Below are 19,083 nucleotides of genomic sequence, written 5' to 3' on the forward strand. Positions count from 1 at the left end.
CCCGGAAGGCTGTTACTAGACTTTGGCTCAAATCGAGCATCCCAGATCAACAGCAAAGGACAAGTATAATTCAAAGCATTTTTATAATGGAAAAATTGACCTATTCCATAAGGTTAAGAGATTCATCATTTAAGAAAAAATTGAGAAAATGGGTAAATTTTCTGGCTCTAGAGACTGCATAACTGTTCCTCCCAATATAACTATACTCTGTGTGTTAACTTTGTGAGATTCTACTGATTGGGTTTTGGTAAACTTACACAAAAGAGGGTAGAAGTACGGTATATGTATGGTGTACTGATCAGTGATTCTGAAGACCATGACATTTTGTTTCATTTTGTACTAGATACCTCCTCCTTGGCCTCCCTTTGATTTGGTTCAATGTATGGTATTTTTATTTATTTATTCATTTATTTTTTTTCTACTGTTTTGTTGTTCCCATAAAACTCCAATAAAGATGCAAGTATAAAAAAAAATCCTCTGGCTTGTTTGCATGTCTTTAAATCAATCACAATCGTAAAATAGTAAAAAAAAAAAATTGTTTTGGTGGAAAATTTACACGCAGGGAGGTAACCTGTGGCATTTGCAGGATGGCTCTCCATCTATCATTATCAACGTAAACCGTAAATATATTCTTCGTAAATCTTTACATCATTCACTGAAAGAACCAAGCAGGCCTGCCTTATAGATGATCCACATTTTTGTCAACACTTGCCATTTTTAGCGTGTAGCTTGGTAGCTCAGAGGTTGTTGTTGTTGTTGTTTCCCGTAGCCAAGGCATTGTGAAAACAGTCCAAAGCCAGACATTGTTCAGTCAGGTTTTATCCTGGCAATGTACTTCTGTTGTGCCAGACTATACATAACCTGCAGGAAATGTGAGGAGAGTAGAGGGAACTTTTGTGTCCCATCTGGTGGACAAAGTTTATACAACAAGCTATTTTTACACTTCAAGAGCTTTTCAGAGAATTAAGCTGCATAAAACAAATGAATACAATTGTGAATTGTGTCTGGGGATTCTTTAAATGCAGCTGAATACAAGATAGATTTAATATAAAGATAATTAAAAAGCTGAATATTATATTGATACACATTTTTGTATGGATGGTTAGTTTAAAGGCTTCAAATGTTAAAGAGATATTCTCCATCACCAGATCAATTTCTTAACATGATTGTTTCATGTTTTATTTGGATGTACAGTATGTAATGTGTTGTTTTCAGTAGAGGACCCATGTGCCCTCATGATACACTCACTACCCACAATAAAGATGGTGTTTAAAAACATGCCCTATAAGACCTGAGCCACCCCTCATAATGTGAAAGTGTGTAAAAATATATTTCTTGAAGACATGAAGTCTGAGACGTTCCCGTTTTCACGTCGACTGTACCACAATATTTGGAGACTCGTCTAGTCTTTAGAGAGTTTGTATGCAAAACACAACTGAGACAAAATGAGAGATAAGCATATTCATTTATTGTGTTTATACGTTCATTGACAGCTGATAATGCATTCTTTAAATGAAGCAAGGTTAAATGCAAGACCAACATCACTTCCCTTCAGATGCAAACATGTACTGTGCAGTATGTGTATGAATGTAAAAATAAAAAATACACAAAAATGTGTGGAAAATTGGAATTAATTACACTGTTGTATAGTTTTGTTTCTGGTGAGGCAAGTATCCTCCACCCTCTGGCCCATGACCTAAAAACTGGTTGGAGGGTTGTCATTCAAATGCATTGGAGAAGAAGAACAAGGAAGCTTAGTTTATCATATGCAGAGGGTAACATTCCTTCAGTTAGAACCTGTTTTATTGATCACTGAGCATGGTACATTGCTGCAATTTTTTTTTAACTATACTGTGGATTGGACAAGCTGTCAGAGAGCAGGATGATTTCACAGATTTATTGTTGAAACGAGGGTAAAGATAGACAGGAGTCCAAATTAGGCAGCTGATCAGGCCAGCAGGCAACAGAGGCTGGAAAGCGATGACCGAAAACCACATTACCACATTGATGAACTGACCGAGGAACAAAGGCTGATGAGGGAATGAGGTGCAGGTGAGGAGGTGGGCGTGGAAAGCCAGGCAGAGCAGCAGAGTGGGTGGGAACAGGTGTGGAGATGGCTGGGACAGTTAGGTGTTGGGGAAAGGAAAGAACGTCCGAGGACATCTGGTGGATAGTTGGAAAATGGCATTGAAGGGGCCTGGGGAGTAGGGAATGTGGCTGAAGAGGAGGGACAGGCTGTGACACAAACTCCACTTAGGGACTAAAGGCGCTAAGTCTAACTGACTTGCTTTAGATTCTTGCCTCTTATCCAAAGGGAAAGTTACAAAAACTGTAAGATGCTGCCTCCCATATTGTGACATATCGGAAAGATGTGGGGGGAGGGGGTTTCAGACGTTCAACCATCCAACAAACACTTTTCAGTATTTTTGGGTTGAGAGGTAAAATGTCTTCAAGAATCTAAAGCTATAGTTGTTTATAACTTAGTACTTCCAGATATACAATGACTCGAGTGAAGGAGAATCTACATGGAAATAACCACCGGGACAGGAATAACAACACCAGCTGTGACATCATTTCCCTTTTTTTTTATAATTTAAAAATTGTTTCATAGAAAGGTGCAGATTGTTCAAAAATATGTGATGGGATGATTGGTTGGATGGTTGAATAGTTAGCTGGGAAACAGGAAATAAGCAGAGGCAAAAGTCTTTGATTTACATGTGGTTTGGGCATTACATTACCACATCACCACAGCACTACTGACCTCAGGCCTGACGGAGCGAGGAGCTCTCCGGTGACTGGATCAAACAGAAATATAAAAGGAAGCGGATAATTAATGTACAACTAAATGAGACACAATCCGATATCATTTTAAAGAGTTAGGAACAGCTGTGTTAGTAAAACTCACTCCTTTGGGGATGGAAAGCGTTGTTTGGAGATTTGAGTGTCACAGTTTACAGTGGTGGTGTCGCGTCTATTGGAGGAGGAGGGAATCACACTATCAGTTTTTGTCTGTGCTTGCTATTAGCTTCTGATGTACGTAGTAGAAAAACATTGTTAGACACTTACGAATAGCCAACACTGATGTTTGCAGCATTGCCTTGGTTTCTGTAAGGGTGATACATTTTATTTATATTAATCAATATTTTAAAAATGTATTTCTTACAAGTGATCAATATAAGAGGTTTGCCCTACTGGAAAGGGTAGAAATGTAAACATAGGGCACTTCATCTGGGGATTGAAAGTGAATGGTTATTTTTGGGTGTTCTTACCGGGAGAATCGATTCCAAATGGACCCCCTGTATGAAAAGCACAGTGTTATACTTTTATTTACTTACTTATGTATTGGTCTCCTGTATTTGTCCAGTTTTTAAAACTAGCAGTGTGCTGACATACCGTTTCTCTGGTCTTGGAGGTCTTTCCCTGTCTTCAGGGTTTCTCCTGGACATTTCAATGAATAGAAATTATTTCAAGTAAAACAGATTACAACTCATCAGTGATTTTATCTTCATGATATGAGACCAACAAAAGAGATTGGTCTTGAGGAAACTTTGATAATGCTTACCTGGATAATCTATCCCACAGTGATCTCCTGTGAAAGTTTGAATTGCAGAGACAGAGATTTACTTGCTTTTTGTTGGAAATACAGGATTATGTTTATAATGACAGATAAGATAGTTCAGGCAAATACATGATTTCGTTAGCTGATATGCATCATCTTATTTATCCACGCTTAAATCATTGGTTCATACAGCAGCACTGTGGTGCTATCAACTGATTAGTAATGTCCAATCATACAAGTGCACGAAGCAAACATTATAATCTGACTTTTCTTACTATTACTGAATACAGTAACCATTTCTTATAATGGTAATTTCCTTGGCATAAGCGTTCCTGACTGAAAACTTGTCATCAATGATGTCATCATTACACATTTAGGTTCACGTACCTTTTCTCTGGACGAGGTGGTGGTCTAAGCTGGTCGTCAGAGCACTTCCTGTTGGTCAGATATATTTTTTTACAAATACTTGACTTTTCTACAATTCTACAATAAACAACTAATAGCACCAATAGCACTGGTATTACCCATCTCCATTATTGTATTATGTATTTACCTCCTCCTATAGAAGACCACTCCAAACACTGCAGCTAGGATGATTACAACCAGGACTAGAGTTGACACTGCAATGGCTACTGACCGAGAGCTTGATCCTGGCGATGTAGGAACATTTAAGTCTCAATTACATGTATTAGTAAATATAATATACAAAACTCAATGTATGATATAACTGCATAACCAGACATGAACACAACAGATGAATTGTGTGGCTCTAACCCTTCACAGTCATCTGGACTGTGCTGGTTCGTTGTTTGCCGAGCCAGGAGATGGCAGTACAGGTTAGCCTTTTGACCCCGTCTCCTCCAGCAGCCATGAACGTGATGGTGGAGGTCGTCTCCCAGATGCCCTGCGGCGTCCAGGTGTGCGTGACCTCACTGGTGAGGGGAGAGACACTCCATGAGAACACTGGAGGATGTGACGGACATGTGTGCGTCACAGAACACGAGACAGTAATCGTTGAGCCAGCATCGACTTCTGCTGGAACTGAGGTCATCACTGGTTTTTCTGGGGACGCTGAGCATGTGAAACACAAAGCAGAGTGCTTTTGTTGATTAGAAAGCAAGCAGATCAATAGCTTGGTACATTTAAATAAAATGAAGAATAAATTCTAGACCTTTCATAACAATAAATACGCAGCTATTGTTGAATCTGTATCTTTCCATGTTAGCTCTCTCTGCATGGAAACAGAAGGGCCCATTGTCAAAGGGTTTGATGTCATCAATCTCTAATGAGCAGTTTCCCTCATTCAGATCTCCTAACATTCTGGTGCGGCCCTTGAAATGGTCAACCACAAAGCTCTGGCCATTATGGTAGATGATATCATTATTTCTTTTGGACCAGATGCCGCGCGTGAAAGGCTCATCTTCCTTGTATGGGATGCTGCAGGGAATCACCACACAGGAACCGGTCAGGGCGCTGAATCTGAAAGGGACGTCAGCAGCCTGATCATGGAACGCTGTAAAGAGAGAAACAAGTCATGATGGGATGACTGAAGAAATCACTTCACTTGTGAAATAACATGGCAGCAAAATAAGTTTTGAGAAAATGGAGAGGTACACCCACTGTCATTTTCATATGGATCTCTCACATATTCTGGAGGAAGAAAATGATAACAAGCAATTATTAAATAAATCTTCAAATTTTAGACCAAAGTTTGACATTTTGGGGAAAATTCTTCTTTCAGGCTTTCTCTAGAAAGTTATAAGAGAATATTGATACAACTCCCATATACGAGTGATATATAATAAGAATAGCTCCCAATGTCTTGACCACTGTGTATGACATGTAGGAACTCACTTTTTATATGAAGGGTTTCAGAGTCTGAGGTCTCGCCAGTAACAAACTGAGCAGTGCAGGTCAAAGATTTACCGTCATCCTCAAGAGAGCCAATAAAGGTTAGATTTGACACTGTGATAAAGGTATTGCTGGAGTTCGCTTTGGTTTTTAACGAACTCTGCATGTCTTCGTAGTTCCACACAATGGTTGGTTTATTTTTCTTACATTTGTAGGAAACAGAACAAATGACACTCTTTGCCACACCCTCTGTTGCATCGCCAGGCCGCTCAGTCATTGTGATGTCATCATGTGGACCTGAGTAGTAATTTGATAGTGAGGCTTATATTTAAACAGGATACTTTTCATTTGACTTCAGTTAAAACATGGTCTCATATTGTACTTACATTCAACATTCAGCTTGATCTCACTTGTTTTCTCTGACCCCCACTGTAGCTAACAGTACACTTCACACTCTGGTCCTCTTCTTTTACAGCCCAGGTTCTCTCTACTGTCCTTTCCCAAATCCCATCAGATACCAAAGTGTCCGTAATGAGATCTTTTCCAGGTATACCACTTATGGTCAGGGTGGGGGGAGCAGAGATACATGTGTGGCGCACATTGCAGGACACTGTGCTCTCCTCTCCCACCCTGGGGATACCTATGATGCTCACCTGTGGTTCCTGTGCTTGGTCTATGAAATCAAAGCAAGAATGGTCATTTGGAAAACAGTTTTTCTCAGAATTTAAATTGAAATGGCATCCAGATACTTACCTGAAACAATAAGTTGAGATGTTTTGTCATAAAATGTGGGGCCCAGGCTTTGGTAGGAGGTGATAGGGTGCTTGTCCACCCATGGGTAAAGTCTGTCCTGGTTATGTGACATCTCCAGTCTCTCGATCTTAAGACTACAATTCCTCTCCCCCACAGATCCAATCAAGCTGGTTATCCCGTTAAACTTACTCATAATATTCTGTCGCTCATCAAATACAGGGGAGTACCCATTGCTCTGGAACAAGTACCATATCACTCGGAGGTCAGCAGGCTGAGAATTACTGTAGGTGAATGTGCAAGGAATGATGATACATGAGCCTCTCATGCCTGTGATGCTGCGGGGGGTGGTGAAGGACCAGCCGCGAGACAGCATGTTTCCTGTAAAAAGAGGAAACATTTGAAGCAAAGTCGCAGAGCTTTTTAGAAGCAGTTCAAGAAAAGAGTCGTGTTTCCACTCAAATTGCTTCATTTGAAGCAATTGATTTTTAGAGGCAGTAAGAAGTTAAACGATCCAGTATTTCACAAGATAATAAATGATAAAAGTCATAAATAGTCATAGTCATAAATAAATAATTTATGTTCTACCTTCCCTTTAATCCTCGTTTTACACCCCATGCTGAGAGCTATTGTTTTAAACAAACCAGCACTGTGAAATGATTTTATGGTAAAATGGCAAAATGTGAAGAATGAATTACATTTGATCAAAAATACATTTCAGTTATATTTCAAACTTTGTTGGTGATTCAGCTAAAATGCAGAGCAGCTCTGGCATATGACTGCTACAAAGGCAGCATATACTGGTATATAGGAAGATGATTATTATTTCTACTCACTCTTTACTTGGAGGGTGATGCTCTTATCCTGCGTCCCTCCTCCAGTGAATCGTGCATAGCATGTCAGAGATTGTCCATGGTCGTTAGCTGATGCTGTGAATGTCAGTGTGGAGACAGTCCTCCAACTAGTGCTTCCACTGTTGCTGGTATCAGTGGAGGCTGGCATGCTACCATAGTTCCATGTCAGGGTTGGTATATGTTTGGAGCATGTGTATGAGGCAGTGCAGGTTACTTTGCTTGCCTGTCCCTCAAGAAAATCGTCTGATGTACGGCTGATAGTCAACCCTGAAAAGGAGCCTGAGATACAAATGGTAAATGTTAACATTTTAGGTCAGCAAAAAAGAAAAATGTTTTTAATCTTGTATATGCATCACGCACATTCTGCATTTAAGGTTTGAGTGGCTGATACAGTGTGACCACTCTTGTGTCGGACGGAGCACTGTACAGTTTGGTGGTCTCTCTCTATGTTTAATGTGGTCGTCAAGGTGGTTTCGGTTGTGCCATCAGACCTCGAGCTATGAGTTAGACTGTGGCTTTGCAGTGGGATGTTGAGACTCAGATCCGGTGGATATATCGAACAGGTGTGGGAAGCGGTGCATTTCACTGTCACAGACTGTCCAACCTTCCTGTCTCCATAGATCGTAATATGAGGTTCCTCTGCCCTGTCTTAACAAAGGAAATGTGAAGAATTATTGAGGAAACTGTATATACATCCATCTAAAAATGTATCTTTTTCTAAGCTCACCTTGATTACTTACCAACTACTTCAATCGTTACAGTTTTATGCCAGAATGCATGGGTGTATTTCCCAATATAGTCTGGATCTACCCAGGGGTAAATCTTCTGTCTGTGGTGAGCCCATGTCACTGGCTTGATTAAAAGGTCACACTTTCTCCCATATCTAGAATTAGGTGTCGATGTTTGACCTTGAAATTCATAAATTTCATCACTCTTGTCCCAATCTTTACAAACTACAGGATATGAGTGGCTCGCATACTGGTACCAAGCCACACGATCTGGTCTGCGAGGTGGATTCTGATAGTAGTCGAAGGTGCAAGGGATTAATAGGCAGGAACCCACCAATCCTCTGATATTGCTTGGCATATATACATGCCAAGCTGTGGAACTGCAGAAAGTATATCCTGCAAGAGCACAAATATGCATAAGGCACATTACAAAAGATAAAAAATAAAATGTGGCCAGTTTTTATATGTTTAACAAAAATTGAGTAGTAAAAATTGATTTACCTAGAATACAGAAGCTCAGAAAAAAATGGCTAAATCCAGACATCTTGTGAAGGGTACCACATACCTAAAATATGTACAGTGAACACCTTAGTATTATGCATTTAAAATTAGAAAATAAAATAAAATAGAATAAATATCTGTGATTCTTTTTTTCAAATTCATCAAAAGTACCCGGCTCCAGAAAATTCAAATGTTCCAATAAAACAAATCTCATTCATCCTACAGATCCAATCTTCAAGGGGTACTCAAGAAATTTAGTGTTGAATTTTCAAAGTTTGGGGACTCACATAGGACAGATTCAAAGACTCAGAAAGGAACAATCAAAATCAAAGCAGAAGAGGCCAAGATATCCTGTCTTGTTTCAAGCTCGAGAAAGAGTATCAGTTTAAAAGTTTTGCCCATATTTTCTGCAACCGTATAAACAATTTAACCGGAACAGATTTTTGGAAAAGAAAAGAGAACCCAACAAAACAATGGGAGAAAAAGGAAAGAGAGCACACACGTGTGTCCATGTTTGTAGTTAGTAGCCTAAAAATCATGTGATTTCATATACAGTGCCTTGCGAAAGTATTCGGCCCCCTTGAACGTTTCGACCTTTTGCCACATTTCAGGCCTCAAACATAAAGATATAAAACTGTAATTTTTTGTGAAGAATCAACAACAAGTGGGTCCCAATTATGAAGTGGAACGAAATTCATTGGCTATTTCAAACTTTTTTAACAAATAAAAAACTGAAAAAGTGGGCGTGCAAAATTATTCAGCCCCTTTACTTTCAGTGCAGCAAACTCTCCAGAAGTTCAGTGAGGATCTCTGAATGATCCAATGTTGACCTAAATGACTAATGATGATAAATAGAATCCAGCTGTGTGTAATCAAGTCTCCGTATAAATGCACCTGCTCTGTGATAGTCTCAGAGGTCCGTTAAAGCGCAGAGAGCATCATGAAGAACAAGGAACACACCAGGCAGGTCCGATATACTGTTGTGGGAGAAGTTTAAAGCCGGATTTGGATACAAAAAGATTTCCCAAGCTTTAAACATCCCAAGGAGCACTGTGCAGCGGCATAATATTGAAATGGAAGGAGTATCAGACCACTACAAATCTACGAAGACCCCGGTCGTCCCTCTAAACTTTCAGCTCATACAATGAGAAGACTGATCAGAGATGCAGCTAAGAGGCCCATGATCACTCTGGATGAACTGCAGAGATCTACAGCTGAGGTGGGAGACTCTGTCCATAGGACAACAATCAGTCGTATACTGCACAAATCTGGCCTTTATGGAAGAGTGGCAAGAAGAAAGCCATTTCTTAAAGATATCCATAAAAAGTGTTGTTTAAAGTTTGCAAAAGCCACCTGGGAGACACACCAAACATGTGGAAGAAGGTGCTGTGGTCAGATGAAACCAAAATCGAACTTTTTGGCAACAATGCAAAACGTTATGTTTGGCGTAAAAGCAACACAGCTCATCACCCTGAACACACCATCCCCACTGTCAAACATGGTGGTGGCAGCATCATGGTTTGGGCCTGCTTTTCTTCAGCAGGGACAGGGAAGATGGTTAAAATTGATGGGAAGATGGATGGAGCCAAATACAGGACCATTCTGGAAGAAAACCTGATGGAGTCTGCAAAAGACCTGAGACTGGGACGGAGATTTGTCTTCCAACAAGACAATGATCCAAAACATAAAGCAAAATCTACAATGGAATGGTTCACAAATAAATATATCCAGGTGTTAGAATGGCCAAGTCAAAGTCCAGACCTGAATCCAATCGAGAATCTGTGGAAAGAACTGAAAACTGCTGTTCACAAACGCTCTCCATCCAACCTCACTGAGCTCGAGCTGTTTTGCAAGGAGGAATGGGCAAAAATGTCAGTCTCTCGATGTGCAAAACTGATAGAGACATACCCCAAGCGACTTACAGCTGTGATCGCAGCAAAAGGTGGCGCTACAAAGTATTAACTTAAGGGGGCTGAATAATTTTGCACGCCCAATATTTCAGTTTTTTATTTGTTTAAAAGGTTTGAAATATCCAATAAATTTCGTTCCACTTCATGATTGTGTCCCACTTTTTGTTGATTCTTCACAAAAAATTACAGTTTTATATCTTTATGTTTGAGGCCTGAAATGTGGCAAAAGGTCGAAAAGTTCAAGGGGGCCGAATACTTTCGCAAGGCACTGTATGTATACTGATAAATAGTACCAACACAATAACACCATATGCATGTGCATGTGCTACAATAAAATATCACATTCAATCTCATATGTATTTATTTAAGTTAAACAGGGAATACTGACAAAAATAGGCAGCAATGGCAAAAGAGTTGAAGACAACATACATAAATACATACAGATTATTAATTTACATGGTTAAAAAAAAACATCTAAATCACAGTAATGCCATAGATACAAATAAAACCTAAAAAATGTTCAAAACAAACCCCATTATGTTGTTTCTAGAACAAAAAAGCAATTTTTAGACTGAGATAATTCCTAATTTCTGAAGCAGTTACATTTTTGAAAGTTCTATATTTAGGCCAGTCATTGTTAATATGGCATAAAAAGGCATAACAAAGCAGGTAGACAAGGTAGACTTTGCCGACAAAACCAGATATGGTAACAAGCTAAATCATTTCAGCCTAAAAAGATATTATTTTGTGTTGATATATTTTGAATATGCCACAACATGCAAGAGTGGTTTCCTGTACTTAAAACATGTTTCAGATTTCTAATAGAAACCAAAGTCTGTGCTACTTTCTGTCAGCAACTAGATTTTAAGGAAGCCATGATATCAGAAAAACTCAGCATTTTAGCATTTAAACTAAAATAAATTTATAAGATGGAGAAAAAGGAAAGCTTCTTTAGCTTTTGATATGCTCTTTCTTTAAAATCAGAATGACTTACCTTCAGAGTGGAATGTTTATGAATTGTTTTTCCACCTTTTAAAGTTTCTAACCACCCATCATTCTAAGAAACCTCCCTGGGGGAGGGCAATTTGCCTAACAAAAGAAATATCCTGCTTCCTGTAAAAGATACTGATGAACTCTCTCTCTCTCTCTAGATAGGTTAAGTCTTATTTACAATAAATCACGTCTTTGATTCTCGATACGTACAGCTTTTCCCATTACAAAGCCATATTTATTAACTCATTTAATTTAGTTAATGACTGTGAGATATGAAATGCACCAGCACCGTATGGATATAAGTATGAAGATGTATTTAAATGATTTAAAGAAGAAGACATTGTTTGACATTTTAGTAAATAAACTTTTTCACTTGAGAGTTAGATCCGAAAAACTAGTCTTCTATCTTGTTTTCTGGATTTTTTGCCTTTGGTATTTATTAACTTGTACCTCACTATGACATTTGGATTATGTTTCAGGCCCAACAATGGTGACATCATGCCTAAACAAATGAATACACTGGCTGAACAAAGTTGCATACTTACTGTTATGCAGAAGTCATTATATTTATAATAAATTATAATATACTGTATGTATGTATGTATGTATGTATGTATGTATGTATGTATATATATATATATATATATATATAAATAAAATATGATCAATTTATAAGACATAATTAAATATATTTTGATTGAGATGATCATAGTAGTCATGTCCAACAAAACTGCAGTCATCAGATGCTCTTATTACAGATCAGATCATAATGAATCTGATTAGATTAGTTTGCTGGTGTTTTTCAGATGTTTCCATAGATGTTGAGGTCTGCAGTGTTCATGTAATCGTCACCATCAGCAAGGTCCTGTGAGAGATTGAGGTCATTATTGTCACAGATGTTGATAGCGACTTTATGTAATTCTTGGGAAATAAATCGTTGATTTATTAGTACCTCTTGGTAATTGCAGGATTTTGGCTGGCTGAGGCCCATTAACAACAGCAGCAATAAGAAGAAGACAAAGAAAAAGAACGGCATAAGATATTGCTGTACTACAATATATGATATCTATATTGTATCAACTGCTCAGGTTCAGGAGTAAGTCAAGTACCTTTTGGGGGATGGGAAACGAGCCTTGGAGGCTTTCTGGTCAGCACAGGATTTTGAGTTTAGATTTTTAGGCCTGTGAATTAAAGTTCACGTTACTACACACCTCGGAAACCAAAAATGTATTTCTTCATTTTCTAACGTTTAAGATACTTACGTATGACCCCAATCCACTGTTTCCCCTTTAGGCCTTCTGTTATAGTGAAAAAGTACATAGTGTAATAAAAAAAGATTTTAATGCGGAAAACAAAACACAGATGTACTTGTTTCGTTATGACAAAATACTTTATCAAGTGTTAAATTTGATTTAACTGTGAAAACAACCATGTGAGGAAAAAACTTGTTGAGGCAGGCATGCTACGTCAATGTTTTTCATGTCTTACCTTGAAAATCTGCTCCACATAGACCTTCTGTGTAAAAAAAGAAGAACAGAAACTATGCAAATGTTGTGAGGCATAAAAATAAAAGCATAGATCTTATCAAAAATGTCACACATCTTTGTCTGCCCACACATGGAAATTACAGTGAGCCTGACCACTTAGCGGTCTATACTAAGCTGTGGGGAGATTACAGATCTAGTCACTAAAATGACATGAGGGTATTTAAAATAAAGATTTCAGATAAAGACCTTTGATCAGAACGAGATGGTCCTGGGCCGTCAGAGCGAATCCTGAAAGTTTCACACATTAAATAACACATCAGTACTGTACAATTAAAAGTTCCTATAACAGTGTTGGATGAGAAAGAAAAAATAATTACAAACCACTTTTTTTTCTCACCTGCGAGAGAGCCTGGACAGCCGGTTCCACATGCTGATTATGACACATAATACAGAAACATATATTATGATAATGAAGGAAAATAATTGACTCATGTGATTATTAGTAGAGCTATATGAACTAATCTGCTTTACAACATTTTTACCTGCCATCCCCACTTTGGAGCTCTGCAATGCGTTTCCTTGAGAGAAAACAAAGTCACTGTATTGAGCAGCACATACTGTACACAAATGTGTTAAGCATAGAAACAAGTGCAAGAAAGTCATCCTCCGCTTAAAAATGTTATTACTTTTCTGATGTGTTCTGTTGGTCAGTTAATGTCAGTGTCCTGCATTACTCACTTGTATCTTTTCACCATGAAAATGCAAAAGACTGCAAAGATCACAGCTGTACCAATCACCGCCACCGTAGGAATTATGATGTGGTTATAGTTTTCTGTGCCTGCAAATAGACAGAGCCATATATGAGGGCCGTCCTTCACTTAAATTGCACAAATGCCTAGCCTACACATCTTCCGCCGCAGGCTAAAAACACTTCTCTTTCGACTGCACCTTGGATTAAAAAACTAAAACAAAAAACACTTACAGTTGCACTTTCAAGTGGCTGTTTGTAGTTTGGCTTATTTGAAACTAATGTACTTGCACTTACTTCTTGCTGTCTGGAGTTTGTACCTTCAAGGTTGGAAGCACTTAATTGTAAGTTGCTTTGGATAAAAGCGTCAGCTAAATGACATGTAATGTAATGTACAACACATGGAAAGAGGACAACATCCAGGATATGAACTTTACATAAAGAACATCCTCAAAATTCAACAACCGAGTGAAAAGATCTCACGTTTTACATAGAGTTTCAATGTTGCAGATGATGTCTTCTGTCCATTAAATTGTGCTGTACAGGTGACATCACTGTGATCATCCTTCTCCTCAGGAATGATGGTCAGGATGGACTGGGCCTCCCAGTAGCCAAAACCAGTTTCCTTGTGGACCTCTATTACCTCATCTGCTGTGCCTCTACTCCATGTGAGTTTAGGCACATGGGAGGGGCAGGTATGGCGGACTGAACAGGTGATAGTGTAGGGACGATCTTGAATGGCCGTCTTTGGTTGACTCAGTGTAGGATTCGGAGGATCAGCTATCAATGAAAAAAAGGCAGAGAGAAAATAAAAGACATATCATTGGAATGTGGAAAATCGTATATATGTGTTGAATTTTGGAAAGTCGGTGACATACGGAGCATTGTGAACGTGACACAACTCTCCACAAAGGAGAACTTGTCAACGGTGGATGTATCAGTCTCTGTTCGTGCTAGTTCGAGCCGGAAACAGAAAGGGCCGTTGTCATGATCTTTAATGTTAGTAATTTCTAAAGAGCAGTTGTTCTGACCCAGATGTCCCAACAACTTTGTGCGGCCCCTAAAGTTTTCCAAGACCTGCGTGCTATCCTCAAAATAGATGCGTTGGTTTCTATCAGTTGAACGATGCCAGATCCCTCTGAGTCTGGAGGTGGGCAGCTTCTCGTTAGGATGGGTAAATGAACAGGGTACCACAACACAGGATGTGACCAGGGCGTCAAGTTCTTTTACAACATTGGCCCTCCATTCTTCAGTAATCACAGGGCTGATAATAGCTGAAAGAGAGTTTTGGAAGTAACAAAGAAAGAAATGAGTTGAAGCAGGTCTCTTTGACAGATGTTTTTGTGTAAGTGGGGTCTATGAATGATTGACATTGAAAACAAAGAATTGACTAATTATATTACCTGTCAGAAACAGACAGAATATCCTCATCTTTCTATCTTTGTACATACTTCTCTGAGGTTTGGGTGGTGTATTACACTGTGGGATGAAAAGAAACTACATGAAAAATAAAATCATAAGCACTACTCCCACTGTATGCAAATTACAACACAGCTGTGTGGAACTTCTTCAAACCGTACTAATCTTCTCTTACAAGAGCCCTTCATTTATACAGCAAATACTGGCATTATTAATGTCCTCATACATCTAAAACAACACATAGTACATCATTCAAATGTTTTCACCAAAAGTAAATAGTAGGCCAAAGTAAAAGAATTGCCTGCACTATTTCCGTTCATTCTCATGACTTTTTCTTTCTTTTTTTGGGGGAAATTTGCACACAAACGATGATGAATAACTGTGAAAAAAAATCCTTAACCCTTGTGTTGTCCTTCGGGTCCCAGTGACCTGAAGGACAACACAAGGATTATGTACTTCCGTTTACTTTGTTGAGAATTGCTCTCTAAACCCTGTTTCTTGTAAAGTAAGTAAGTAAAGTTTATTTCTAGAACACATTTAAACAGTTTAAGCTGACCAAAATGCTGTACAAACAAGAACTAAGGTGCTGTATTAACCCTTGTTTAGAGAGCAATTCTCAACAAAGTAAACAGAAGTACATAATCCTTGTGTCGTCCTTCGGGTCACTGGGACCCGAAGGACAACACAAGGGTTAAATCGGGTTTATATAAAACCAAAACATATTGAATTGCTAAGCTGCATTGTTCCTGAGCCCAGCAGTGTATTTGAAACTTCCAAACTGACATATTCACAGCAATTGTAGTAAACTAACCAGTATTCATTTAACATGCTGTTGTACCATAATTAAGAATAATGTTCTCACCTGATGAAGCTGCTGTCTGGCTGATCAGAGCGTCTGTTTCTCGTAAAAATATCTCCTTGAGAATGATGACATGCAGTGTGCTATTCTGCAGTTAAGTTGATAAATATATGAACTCTAGAGGCAACAGAAAAAACTGCAGGCCACATGAGACAGTATGAGAATGAGGACATGCAGTGTGCTATTCTGCAGTTAAGTTGATAAAGATATGAACTCTAGAGGCAACAGAAAAAACTGCAGGCCACATGAGACAGTAGTGTCTTTGATGTATTTGTGTGGGGAACGTGAAAGCAGACGTAGCAGAGGCAGTAGCAGAAGAGTTAATGGTGTAGAAAGCAGGGAGTGGTCTTTAGTTTACAGCGGCAGTAATTTAAAATTGATGCTCTCAGCGGGCATTTCTAGATGTCTGCTGTATGTGTGCGATATTAGTGTTATTAGACCTTGTTCGTGTTTGCATAGAATAATTACTCCTGTTCTGTGATATTGTGTGACATTCATATTTCAAATATTTACTTTGGGGGTTAACAGAGTTGAAAGTATCTGTGATCTTACAGTTTAGAACATCAGAACACTGACACATTTTGTGTCTGCTCTGCACACCAGGAGATTGGGTTTTAAATGAAACAAAGACTAATCTGTTATAAGTGATGGCTTCCACCTTAAATTTGAAGGAGTTTTATCCATATCAATTCAGCAGTGAAGAGAATAGAGGACAGAAAGTAGGTGGACATGTTACCATAAACTAAATATATCTCTCTGTGATATGTAGACACTTCCCTGATGGTCAGTGTTGCCAACTTTTTTCCAGTGAAAGTAGTTAGCACCAGCTCCAGAAGTCGCTTAAAGTATGCATATTTGTGATGTCATTACACAATAATTTGCATAAAAGCTTAGTGGTTGTGTCAACAAGGTAGATAGAAAGAAATATAAATCTTAAGCCGAATAATCACAAACTCACTACAGGAATGTTAAATTACAATTATCACTTAGGTAGCTATCTTTGAAGTAATAATAAAAAAAAAAAATTCTACAAAGGGAGGTAGAACGATAAAGAATTCTCAAAGAAGGCTGGCTTGCAGGGCCAGGCCAGCTCTCCTTTCTCCCGTCGCGTCTCGCTGTCTCTCGTACAGGTCTACACCTGTCCCCGCCCCGCACCCTGTCCCCTGCCTGCGCAGTGCTGCTGCATGGAGAGAGAGCAGAGAGGGGAGGGGGCTGGGGCTGCTCTTCAGTCTCAGAACAGAAGAGAGGGGACTGTTTTGGTGGCCACAAGAGAGAAATACCTTGCGTGTTCGCCGGACGATAGCCCACTGGCGTCTTTACTACAGAAAGTCGCCAGATTTGTTGCTAGTCGCTTTTGTGTTAACAAAAGTCGCTAGGGGGTCTGAAAAGTCGCTAAATTGGTAACTCTAGGCTCGTTCGAAATGAACTGCGCCTCGCCTGTAAAGTAGACGAGAGCAGGCGGCAGCAGCCGGGGGGCGGGGACAAAAATCCGCTCTCAAGTCGGACAGTTTTCCAGCTGATTCCAGCCTCCAGCAGCCTTCAGGCTGAACAGGAAGTGACACAAACACTGTGGTCCGTTCGGGTCCGATTCCGATTTAATAAAATGTTATCAGACCCATCAGCTCCTACACAGTCTCCAGTTGGTTTTATTATGACAGAGTAGCTCTCAAAATGCTCTACATGCGATCTGTTGCTGATTTTAATTAACAACAGACTGTAGATGATCTGTAATCTGAACAGATTTAGTCTCTCTGACTTCTCGCTAAACATCACTATCAGCCTCACAACATGTGTTCTGTAAGGAATAAGCTTTTTAAATCAGACAAATCGCAGTTAAAATCCCTCCAATTGAAAATCAATAAAAAGTTTATATAAAACGTCATCATGTTGAGTCGATTCTGAACCGATCAGCTAAGAGGCCGGCGTTTCCCAGCATGCCCTGGGTCCACCTGCGTCCGCCTGGCTCTTGCAGTTGGTGAAAAGCAACTGCGCTACCTGCGTCTCAGAACTGCGGCCGCCTTGGTCTCGTGAGATTATCGTTGCCCACGTGTGCATGACGTCAGAGCAAGTCGGGATCAAGTCGGACACAAATCTAACCGTCATGCATTGGGCGCCGATCGCCGGTGATCGATTCTGTGCAGATCTGGCTCATCTCGAACGAGCCAACTGATTGGTGCTCTGACTGCCACTTCAAGTGAAAAGGGACTGTACTAAAAGTATTGGGGAGGAGGGAGAAAGGGGGGCTACATTTCCTGTTAAATTTATTTTATAAGCAAGCCCTCACCATAAGTATTAGGCTACTATTTTCTTTAGGCCTCCCCCCCCCCAATATCTTAAAATAATACATTTATGACAAACAACAAAACTTTGATGTTGATAAAGAAGACATTCTACTTTTAGATGAATAAATAAAAGAATAAATGTCATATAGCCTAGCCTAATGTAAAACAAGTGGAGCAGTGTGATTGATGGGTAACCTTTTTGTGAATTTTTATTGATTGATATAGCGATTTTTGCCTTAAAACTTTTATATTGATTGCTGTGATTTTCCCTTATTGTTTGCTGTGGATTATTATTGTGTCGGACAATTGATCGTACTGTTTACCTCTTTCACGAACCGCAACAACAAACACTCACTGACACACCTGTAGAACCCCGTTTCACCGGCGCCAAGGTAAACGGGGAGCTGACTCCAGACTGGACTTGGTTATTGTTTAACCCTGGTGCAGAACACTGGACTTTAATTTGTATTAAAGGGTCCTTTCCTCTGTGTTGGTGTAGCTGTGAATCCGAATCTAAAATAACTTAAAATTAACAAACTGAAAACTAAAAATCTGTTACACTATCCTTTTACATTTAAGGAGACATGACCAGTTGAGTCTAAATGAACATAATAGTTAGCCACAAGCAGCACTGTTTTGATGGGTGTCATGGCCTCTGCTTAACTTGTCCCTCTCTGTCAGTGTGTGGCTGGGACTGATTACTCAAACAGAGTCAGGTGTGCCAGACCTGAGTGGAGCTTCACCAGCTGTCTCCTATTCTGCAATCAAGACTGCCTACAAGACTTCTGCACTTCTACGCTCCCTCTGCCTGAAGGTTGCTCACACTGTGTCAGTTCACAGTTCCCGCCTCAACACAGTTTTTGAACTCTTTCCTAGCTGTGTTGTTCCACACCACCCTGGCACACATCCTCACTCCTGGCTACTCCCTGTCTGGACTCCCATCTTCAGTTCCCCACCTTTTGGATCTAGTTCCCTCCCTGCTCGCAATATTACGTTTTGTCATAAATCTTGTTTCAAACTATATTCCTGCCTCCTGTCCCCCGTGTCTAGCGCTTTGGTTTTCTAGCTCTGGCGTAGAAATAGGTATGGCAATGCAAGACTATCAGCATTGAGACTGCTGACGGACTGATGGACTGGTTGCC

At 39.5% G+C, this 19,083-nt stretch overlaps 2 protein-coding genes across 3 annotated transcripts; both read right to left on the bottom strand.

Moving 5' to 3' along the window:
- Window positions 1-1,643: 1,643 nt before the first annotated feature.
- LOC120562019 lies at window positions 1,644-8,307 on the bottom strand. Its single transcript, XM_039805428.1, is given in 19 exon segments — window positions 1,644-2,795; window positions 2,906-2,971; window positions 3,067-3,105; window positions 3,270-3,296; window positions 3,394-3,438; window positions 3,563-3,589; window positions 3,947-3,994; window positions 4,113-4,209; window positions 4,334-4,630; window positions 4,731-5,072; window positions 5,180-5,209; window positions 5,414-5,707; window positions 5,797-5,826; window positions 5,829-6,083; window positions 6,164-6,541; window positions 6,997-7,293; window positions 7,375-7,662; window positions 7,755-8,138; window positions 8,244-8,307. Coding segments are annotated over 19 exon segments (3,048 nt in total). The 5' UTR covers window positions 8,287-8,307; the 3' UTR covers window positions 1,644-2,734.
- A 3,500-nt stretch (window positions 8,308-11,807) lies between these two features.
- On the bottom strand, window positions 11,808-18,547 carry LOC120562039 (myelin-associated glycoprotein-like). Of its 2 annotated transcripts, XM_039805466.1 has the most exons (14): window positions 18,305-18,547; window positions 15,663-15,747; window positions 14,785-14,860; window positions 14,260-14,655; window positions 13,865-14,161; window positions 13,372-13,471; window positions 13,176-13,211; window positions 13,031-13,063; window positions 12,880-12,921; window positions 12,635-12,661; window positions 12,409-12,444; window positions 12,256-12,327; window positions 12,099-12,126; window positions 11,809-12,011 (listed from the first exon to the last, which is right to left on the bottom strand). In XM_039805466.1, exons 3-14 carry the CDS (start codon window positions 14,828-14,830, stop codon window positions 11,949-11,951), a joined length of 1,176 nt encoding a protein of 391 aa, XP_039661400.1. In that variant the 5' UTR covers window positions 14,831-14,860; window positions 15,663-15,747; window positions 18,305-18,547; the 3' UTR covers window positions 11,809-11,948. The 2 variants fall into 2 exon arrangements, with proteins under 2 accessions (XP_039661401.1, XP_039661400.1); XM_039805467.1 differs by lacking the exon at window positions 18,305-18,547 and having other exon boundaries at window positions 11,808-12,011; window positions 14,785-14,878; window positions 15,663-15,880.
- Window positions 18,548-19,083: the final 536 nt, after the last annotated feature.

This window comes from Perca fluviatilis, chromosome 7 (genome assembly GCF_010015445.1).
Source record: "Perca fluviatilis chromosome 7, GENO_Pfluv_1.0, whole genome shotgun sequence".
NCBI classification, from domain to species: Eukaryota; Metazoa; Chordata; class Actinopteri; order Perciformes; family Percidae; genus Perca; species Perca fluviatilis.

Excerpts from the sequence above, each read along its gene's own strand:
- LOC120562039 (XM_039805467.1), bottom strand. The coding sequence starts at position 14,830 with ATGTACAAAGATAGAAAGATGAGGATATTCTGTCTGTTTCTGACAG. Across the intron at positions 13,212-13,371 it reads TTCATGGTGAAAAGATACAA|GAAACGCATTGCAGAGCTCC; the intron begins GTGAGTAATGCA and ends TTTTCTCTCAAG. Across the intron at positions 12,012-12,098 it reads AATCCTGCAATTACCAAGAG|GACCTTGCTGATGGTGACGA; the intron begins GTACTAATAAAT and ends AATCTCTCACAG.